Genomic DNA, 9,166 nt, shown 5'->3' with positions numbered 1-9,166 from the left:
TTCAATATAAACTTCATCAAGGCCTCCTTCTCGCATACCATCCCCATACAACCTGGTGTCAGTGTTTACAACTTGTCTTTGGTACCTCCTGGGAGGTCCTTCTCTCTCGGGGCCGCTGTTCTAAACATTACCGGCTGTGGCCTGGATGTATACTCTGTCGGAGACGATGCCACCACATTAAAATGCAGCACCGAGTGCCTGGATCCAGGAATTCCAGAGATGGTGGCTATGCACAACTGTAAAAATACCTCCGGGTGTTGTTGTGTTGATGTGGACGGTGACGGCAGTTTTCGGTTCAAATTTGTCTACAACCAAAGCAAAAGCAACATTGGTGCACGCTCTAGGAAGAGCTCACAACTGTGGGATAGAATCAGCATAACTAGTGATGGGCCGACTGGCTTTCTGCTATTGTGGCAGATAATTGACGAATCCAACTGCATTGCTGCCAAGCAAAACAAGACACACTATGCCTGCATCGGCAAGTATGCCGAGTGCCATGACAGCACAGCCAATGTCTGTGACGTCAAAGATGCTGAGTGCATTGACGGAAGTCGTGGCTACAGCTGCATGTGCAGGACTGGCTATTCAGGCAACCCATACACTCCGCCTGGATGCTCGAACAATGACAAAGGTATGTTTTTCGTAATCAATTGACCAACATACAACCGCTGTTAGGTCTATTTTGGACATTGATACATGCTAACTTCTTCTCTTTTTTTTTTGCGTTGGATACATGCTAACTTCTCACTCATCAAACTAGGGTATAATCCAATTCTGAGCAGGGCTGATTGCCCCCGTTTGTGTGGTAACACTAGTGTGCCATTCCCATTTGGCTTAGAAGACGGTTGCTTTGCAACAAAACAGTTCCACCTCAACTGCACAAATATGACGTCATCCGCTGCTGTCATGTTGGGTTATGACCAGGTTGTGAACATAGATATTCACGATGGGACCCTTAATGTTACCAACGCTCAACTACAGTCACTAGGGGGGTACTTTACTGATGGACTTTTCCTTACACCTTATGGGTCGCCATTCTCCTCTATGCTGTGGGTTGCTGCTAATCTAAGTTGCGCAGAGGCCCAAAAGAACATGTCTAGATATGCTTGTGTCAGTATTAACAGCACATGTATGGAAGTAAGCATTGAAAGGCGCTCTGCTGGTTACCGCTGCAAATGCTCAGATGGGTTCCAAGGAAATCCGTACATCCAAAGTGGTTGTGAAGGTAATCCCTCCCTCCTCTCTCTCTTCGCTGTTGTACGTATGTATTACTTAGGAGTGTTCTATTAAAATGTACAGTGATTTTCTTTGCTACTTCTTGGTTTTTTTTTTACTCGTGTAGGTTTCATTGAATTGGCTGATGTAAGGTTTCATGTTACCTGAATGATGATGTATTGTGTTCCATGTTATATGTTTTCTCAACGCATCTTATCAAGATTTTTTAATTTCAGATATTAATGAATGCCTTCAACCGAACAAATGTAGAGAAGTCTGCCATAATACCAAAGGAAGCTTCAGCTGTACCGAATGTCCTCTCAAGACTGAGTATGATCCATTAAAGATGCAGTGTACTAAGATAAACCAGCAACGTCTACTCTTAGGTAAGACTATATTATTGTTACATTTATGATAGACAAGATAGAACAGAAACTTAAAGAGCTTAACGCATACAGGTACAATTATTGGGTTGTCTTGTGGTTTTGGCGTTCTACTTCTGAGCTTCAGTGCAGCACTTCTCATTCGTAGATGGAAAAAAAATGTTCAAAAGCAAGTACGGAAGAATTATTTCCGGAAGAATCAAGGTCTTCTCCTAGAAACGTTGGTATCATCTGATGAAACTGCAAATGAGTATACAAAGATTTTCTCGCTAGAAGAGCTGGAGAAGGCAACAAACAATTTTGATGCTACACGAATCATTGGTCGTGGGGGCCATGGCATGGTTTACAAAGGCCTATTATCTGATCAACGTGTCGTTGCCATAAAAAAGTCTAAGATCATTGAGAAGTGTGAGATCAGTCAATTCATCAATGAGGTTGCAGTCCTCTCTCAGATAAATCACAGAAATATTGTGAAGCTCTTTGGATGTTGTCTCGAAACTGAGGTTCCATTGCTGGTGTATGACTATGTATCCAGTGGCTCACTATCTCAAGTTCTTCATGCTGATTCAACTGATGGTTTTCCTTTGTCCTGGGGTGATTACTTAAGGATTGCCCTGGAAACAGCAGGAGCTCTGTCTTATCTCCACTCTTCAGCTTCAATATCAATCTTCCATCGTGACGTGAAGTCCTCAAATATACTCTTGGATAGGAACTACATAACTAAAGTCTCAGATTTTGGTGCATCCAGACTGGTTCCGATTGATCAAACACACATTGTCACGAATGTGCAAGGTACATTTGGATATTTAGATCCAGAGTATTTCCATACCAGGCAGCTGAACGGGAAGAGCGATGTGTATAGTTTTGGTGTGGTACTAGTGGAGTTGCTTCTCCGAAAGAAGCCTGTTTTTACAAGTGAATCAGGCACCATCATGGGCTTGTCAAGCTATTTTCTCCAGGAGTTCAGTGAGGGGAGAATCATGGGTATTGTTAGTTCCCAGGTCCTGGAGGAGGCAACTGAGGAAGAGATCAATGATGTCGCCTCTCTTGCAGAGCGGTGCTTAAGACTGCATGGTGAAGAAAGGCCCACCATGAAACAGGTGGAGACGGAACTGCAGAACCTACGGGCAAAACAGATGGAATCATCTCAGGCAGATCCGAGGAATGAAGATCAGATGCAACCAAGGTCATTAACTCAAAGGACTAGAGCTGCTTGCCAATCTTCTGCGGCGGGATTGGGCGAGAGAGCCGGAGTGCAGTCAGGAGGCTGTTATAGCTTGGAGGTAGAGTTCATGGCATCTGCTAGCATTCCACGCTAGATGCATATGTTGAGCTCATAATAATGGATGCTTTTGTTTCATTTTTGTAAGCTGATGCAATAATGGATGATTTTGTTTTCTCTTATGTAAGCTGTGCCTGCGCTTGTATCCATGGGAAACAATGTTACGTAGGTTGGTATTGTAAGTCAATTTATTTCCAGATAATTAAAGGGCGTCCTGATTGTATTGAGTTTTTTTGATGGGAATTGTGCTTGTTTATGAAAACTGGTTGTTATTACCTTTGGGATTCTATGTTCATTGTGTTGATGACATGTTTATGAGACATGTCGTGGATTATCTCAAGGTCTGTAATGAATTGAGCATCCATGACCATGCTGCATCGTGTTCTTTGATTCAGTCTTGCCCCTGTATTTTTGCTTAGTCATTATGTAATTAGTGGCTGCCTTTGTATGTTTTCGCCTTCTATTTGCGTTTCTTCTTCTGAATACAAATACATCACACATTCTTGCAAACAAAACAAGAACACCAAAGTAAGAACGAAGAAAATCAAATCGAGACCGGAAGGAAGTAATAAGCAAGAAATCCGTCGTCCTCTGATTTGACTATGCATGGATCCAAAATGTTGTTTCATGCATGAATAGATTAGTAATTTCTGGGCACGAAATTTTACTATTTTACAATAAAAAATACAGGAAACAAACGGGCATATGTTGGTAATGGCTTGCTTGAGTGACATGTGGATTCTCACCAATTTATGACAGTCATACTACCCTCACGCTGAAACCCTCTCATTGACCACTTATTTCTCTCTCCAGGAGGCAGGACCTGCTCCACCGTGCAATCTCCCGTCTGTGCGCCGCCCCGAGCTCCCGATCACCGCTCACCATGTTGAAGAAGCGAGTCGATCGCCTTCTCCCTCCAAGCCTAGGCATAACATGAGTGAATGAAACACGCGTGTAAAAATAGTGTTTCTCCGGTGCAGAGCTTGGAACCATAGAAACTGCATCATCTTTGATCAAGGTAAGGCTATTATTTACGGTTTTTCCGCAGGCGTGTTCACTCGCTCCAGGCAATCCGAGCTTGTCAGCCACACCATCACGTCAAAGGGAAAGGTATCCTCTATCCTCCATGGGAGCGGACTGGCACTAGTAGAAAATGGGGCAATGGTACAGGCCAGATCAGCCCATTAATCCCGGTTCAATCCAGAACGGGGAGCATTTGACCCGGTTCGTGAGCCCCGGGGACCGGCCGGGCCACGTGGGCCATTGGTCCCGGTTAGTGGTACGAACCGGGACCAATGGGCCTCGCTCCTGGCCCACCACCATTGGTCCCGGTTGGTGGCATGAACCGGGATCAAATGCTGCCCTTTAGTCCCGGTTCGTGGGACGAACCGGGACCAATGAGTTGCCTATATATACCCCTCGCCCGCGAGCAGAGCACTCCCACCGCTCTGTTTTTCTTGGCCGGCGAGGGGAGAGCTTTGTGGTGCTCTAGCTCACCTCCTATGCACACGAGGTGTTCGATGGAATCCCCGAGCCACACTACTTAAGCTTTCTTCTCTCCAAGCTCGATCTCCAAGCTCCATTTTCCTCAATATTTGTCTAGGTTTAGCGGTCCGTCACGTCCCGTCCCCGTCTTCACCGCCGTCGATCGCCCGCACCGATCTCGTCGCCGGCACCACCGTGGTGAGCCTCTTATTCTTATCTTCTTTCTGAAAGGAAAAAAAATTCTTACTTGTATGTTTATATAGATATTTGTATAATTTTCTTACTTTTATTATTGCATCTTATATAGTGCGATGGTTTTGGTATCCGCCCCCGTCGGCCCTCGTCCTGTCTATGATTCGGATGTGGTATATATTATCTTTTCATAACTATTGGTTCATTTATTGTTTATGACAATTATGCCGACCAACGTGACATAGATTTTATTTATCTAGGAGGTTGTGTAACTGGAAATTCCAACCGACCCTATTGTCGAGAGGTTAAATTTAGTTGAAGAAGAAAACAATTTGTTGAAGGAAAAAATAAGAAAAATTGAGGAGGAGAAGATGATATTGGAGTTGCATGTTGCGGATGTCGTCGATGATCACATGATCAAGATGGATGCAGTGCGCTTGAAGATTAGAAAGATTAGAAAATATGTTATTCATACCGAGGCTTGGTATCATTATGCCATTGGATCAGTTGTTACATTGGTTGCGATTATGATCGCATTTGTTTTCGCATTGAAATGTTTTACATAGTTTCAATGTATGGTTTAATTAATTTAGATGCTCTGCAGAGCTTTATGTTGTTAGATGAGAACTATGTATGTACTTTGGTTTTAATGTGATGATGAATTTCTATTAATTTGGTCACTTAATTATCTATTCATGATGTTCTGTAATGCACGCAGATGAACCGATAATGGATGTACGGTTCAAGACACACCTCCGAGTACATTAAGGGCGTGCATGATTTTCTCGAAGTGGCTGAGACAAACAAGCAGAATGGTTTTATGTGTTGTCCATGCTCTATATGTGGGAATACGAAGTCTTACTCTGACCGGAAAATCCTTCACACCCACCTGCTTTACAAGGGTTTCATGCCACACTATAATGTTTGGATGAGGCACGGAGAAATAGGGGTTATGATGGAAGACGGCGAAGAAGAAGAGTACGATGACAACTATGTGCCCCCTGAATACGGTGATGCTACTGAAGATCAAGAGGAACCAGACAATGTGCACGATGATGCTGCAACGGGCAAAGCTGCTGAAGATCAAGAGGAACCAGATGATGTGCCCGATGATGATGATCTCCGCCGGGTCATTGTCGATGCAAGGACGCAATGCGAAAGTCAAAATGAGAAGCTGAAGTTCGATCGCATGTTAGAGAACCACAAAAAAGGGTTGTACCCCAATTGTGAAGATGGCAACACAAAGCTCGGTACCATACTGGAATTGCTGCAGTGGAAGGCAGAGAATGGTATCCCTGACAAAGGATTTGAGAAGCTACTGAAAATATTGAAGAAGAAGCTTCCAAAGAATAACGAATTGCCCGATAGTGTACATACGCAGCAAAGAAGGTCGTATGCCCTCTAGGATTGGAGGTGCAGAAGATACATGCATGCCCTAATGACTGCATCCTCTACCGCGGTGCGTACAAGGATCTGAACGCATGCCCGGTATGTGGTGCATTACGGTATAAGATCAGACGAGATGACCGTGGTGATGTTGACGGCGAGCCCCCCAGGAAGAGGGTTCCTGCGAAGGTGATGTGGTATGCTCCTATAATACCACGGTTGAAATGTCTATTCAGAAACGAAGAGCATGCCAAGTTGATGCGATGGCACAGTGAGGACCGTAAGAAAGATGGGAAGTTGAGAGCACCCGTTGACGGGTCATAGTGGAGAAAAATCGAGAGAAAGTACTGGGATGAGTTTGCAAGTGACCCAAGGAACGTATGATTTGCTTTAAGCGCGGATGACATTAATCCTTTCGGGGAGCAGAGCAGCAATCACAACACCTAGCCCGTGACTCTATGTATGTATAACCTTCCTTCTTGGATGTGCATGAAGCGGAAGTTCGTTATGATGCCATTTCTCATCCAAGGCCCTAAGCAACCCGGCAACGACATTGATGTGTACCTAAGGCCATTAGTTGAAGAACTTTTACAGCTGTGGAATGGAAACGGTGTACGTACATGGGATGAGCACAAACAGGAGGAATTTGACCTAAAGGCGTTGCTGTTCGTGATAATCAACGATTGGCCCGCTCTCAGTAACCTTTAAGGACAGACAAACAAGGGATACCACGCATGCACGCACTGTTTACTTGACACCGATAGTATATACCTGGGAAGCTGCAGGAAGAATATGTACCTGGGCCATCGTCGATTTCTTCCGACCAACCATCAATGTCGAAAGAAAGGCAAGCATTACAAAGGCGAGGCAGATCACCGGAAGAAGCCCGCCATGCGTATCGGTGATCACGTACTTTCTATGGTCAATGATTTACACGTAATCTTTGGAAAGGGTCCCGGCGGACTAGCTGTTCCGAGTGACGCTGGGGGACACGCACCCATGTGGAAGAAGAAATCTATATTTTGGGACCTACCCCACTGGAAAGACCTAGAGGTCCGCTCTTTGATCGACGTGATGCACGTGACGAAGAACCTTTGCGTGAACCTGCTAGGCTTCTTGGGCGTGTATGGGAAGACAAAAGATACAGCTGAGGCACGGGAGGACCTGCAACGTTTGCACGAAAAAGACGGCATGCCTCCAAAGCAGTATGAAGGTCCTGCCAGCTATGCTCTTACCAAAGAAGAGAAAGAAATCTTCTTTGAATGCCTGCTTAGTATGAAGGTCCCGACTGGCTTCTCGTCGAATATAAAAGAAATAATAAATATGACAGAGAAAAAGTTTCAGAACCTAAAGTCTCATGACTGCCACGTGATTATGACGCAACTGCTTCCGGTTGCATTGAGGGGGCTTCTATCGGAAAACGTCCGATTAGCCATTGTGAAGCTATGTGCATTCCTCAATGCAATCTCTCAGAAGGTGGTCGATCCAGAAATCATACCAAGGCTAAGGAGTGATGTGGTGCAATGTCTTGTCAGTTTTGAACTGGTGTTCCCACCATCCTTCTTCAATATCATGACACACGTCCTAGTTCATCTAGTTGACGAGATTGTCATTCTGGGCCCCGTATTTCTACATAATATGTACCCCTTTGAGAGGTTCATGGGAGTCCTAAAGAAATATGTCCATAACCGCGCTAGGCCAGAAGGAAGCATCTCCATGGGCCATCAAACAAAGGATGTCATCGGGTTTTGTGTTGACTTCATTCCCGGCCTTAAGAAGATAGGTCTCCCTAAATCACGGTATGAGGGGAGACTGACTAGAAAAGGCACGCTTGGAAGGGACTCAATAATATGCTGGGATGGATATTCTTGGTCTCAAGCACACTACACAGTTCTACAAAACTCTACCTTGGTGACCCCGTATGTCGATGAACACAAGAACAGTCTGTGCTCCAAACACCCGAAGCAGTGCGACGACTGGATTACATGTGAACACATCAGAACTTTCAGAAGTTGGTTGGAAACACGTCTCAGAGGTGACAACACTGTTTGTGATGAGATGTACTTGTTGTCCAGGGGACCATCTTTGACTGTATTGATTTGGAAAGGATACGAGATAAATGGGAATACATTTTACATGATTGACCAAGATCAAAAGAGCACCAACCAAAACAGCGGTGTCCGCTTTGATGCAACAACCGAGAGGCGAAATGACACATATTATGGTTACATAGTGGACATATGGGAACTTGACTACGGACATGATTTTAAGGTCCCTTTGTTTAAGTGCAAATGGGTCAATCTGTTAGGAGGCGGGGTACAGGTAGACCCACAGTATGGAATGACAACAGTGGATCTGAAAAATCTTGGGTACACTGACGAACCGTTCGTCCTAGCCAATGATGTGGCACATGTTATCGATGTGAAGGACATGTCTACCAGACCGAGAAAAAGAAAAGATAAGGAAGCGAATACATCATACGATGAGCCAAAGCCCCACATAGTTCTTTCAGAAAACATGGACATCGTGGGAGTGGAGGGCAAGACAGACATGTCTGAAGATTATGAAAAGTTACATGAAATTCCTCCCTTCAAAGTCAAGGCTGACCCTAACATCCTGATAAATGATGAAGATTATCCATGGTTACGGCGCAATAAGCAAATGACACAAGCGAAGAAAAAGTGAAGACTTTCTCCCGCAACTATTACGATGATACCATGCCAACTTTATAATAGACGAGTATGATACCATTGTCCGTTTTGTACATGCACATGCTATGTGGGTGAATTTATGATACCATGCCAACTTTCAACTTTTTCAGAGTTCATTTGAAATGCTTTAATGTCTTATGGTTCGGCCCTCGTAATACCATTAATACCGTTTCACTCCTTGTCAACCATGTTCTCACCAAGAACACTCTATAGGCGCATCTATGTTCATTTTTTTAGTAAAGTTAATCACAAACTTGTGATTCACACAAATTTCAAAGAATTCAAATTTGAAAACTAATGGCACTAACATAAAGTTTATAATTTTGCCGACCTAAAAGAAAAAAGAATTAAAAATAAAGCAAAAACCAAAAGAAAATTAATAATGCAGAAAACAAAATAAAAATAGCAACAATAAGTATTTTGTTGTAAGTAGAAACAAAATAAAATAAATAAAGCAACAAAGAAAACAAAAAAAAACAAAAAAAGTGTTTTCAAATTTGAAAACTAATGGC

General features: G+C 43.7%; 1 protein-coding gene across 1 annotated transcript; it reads left to right on the top strand.

The window, feature by feature from the left end:
- Positions 1-3,109, top strand: LOC123066971 (wall-associated receptor kinase 3; the record flags this gene model as incomplete). The annotated part of the gene is given in 4 exon segments (XM_044489942.1): positions 1-631; positions 761-1,225; positions 1,452-1,601; positions 1,674-3,109. Coding segments are annotated over 4 exon segments (2,490 nt in total), but the record flags the coding sequence as incomplete, so codon positions are not given.
- Between the last annotated feature and the right edge of the window lie 6,057 nt (positions 3,110-9,166).

Source organism: Triticum aestivum, chromosome 3B (assembly GCF_018294505.1).
Source record: "Triticum aestivum cultivar Chinese Spring chromosome 3B, IWGSC CS RefSeq v2.1, whole genome shotgun sequence".
NCBI lineage: Eukaryota > Viridiplantae > Streptophyta > Magnoliopsida > Poales > Poaceae > Triticum > Triticum aestivum.
Note: the sequence above shows the minus strand (reverse complement) of the source record. Positions and strands in the feature narration are given on the sequence as shown.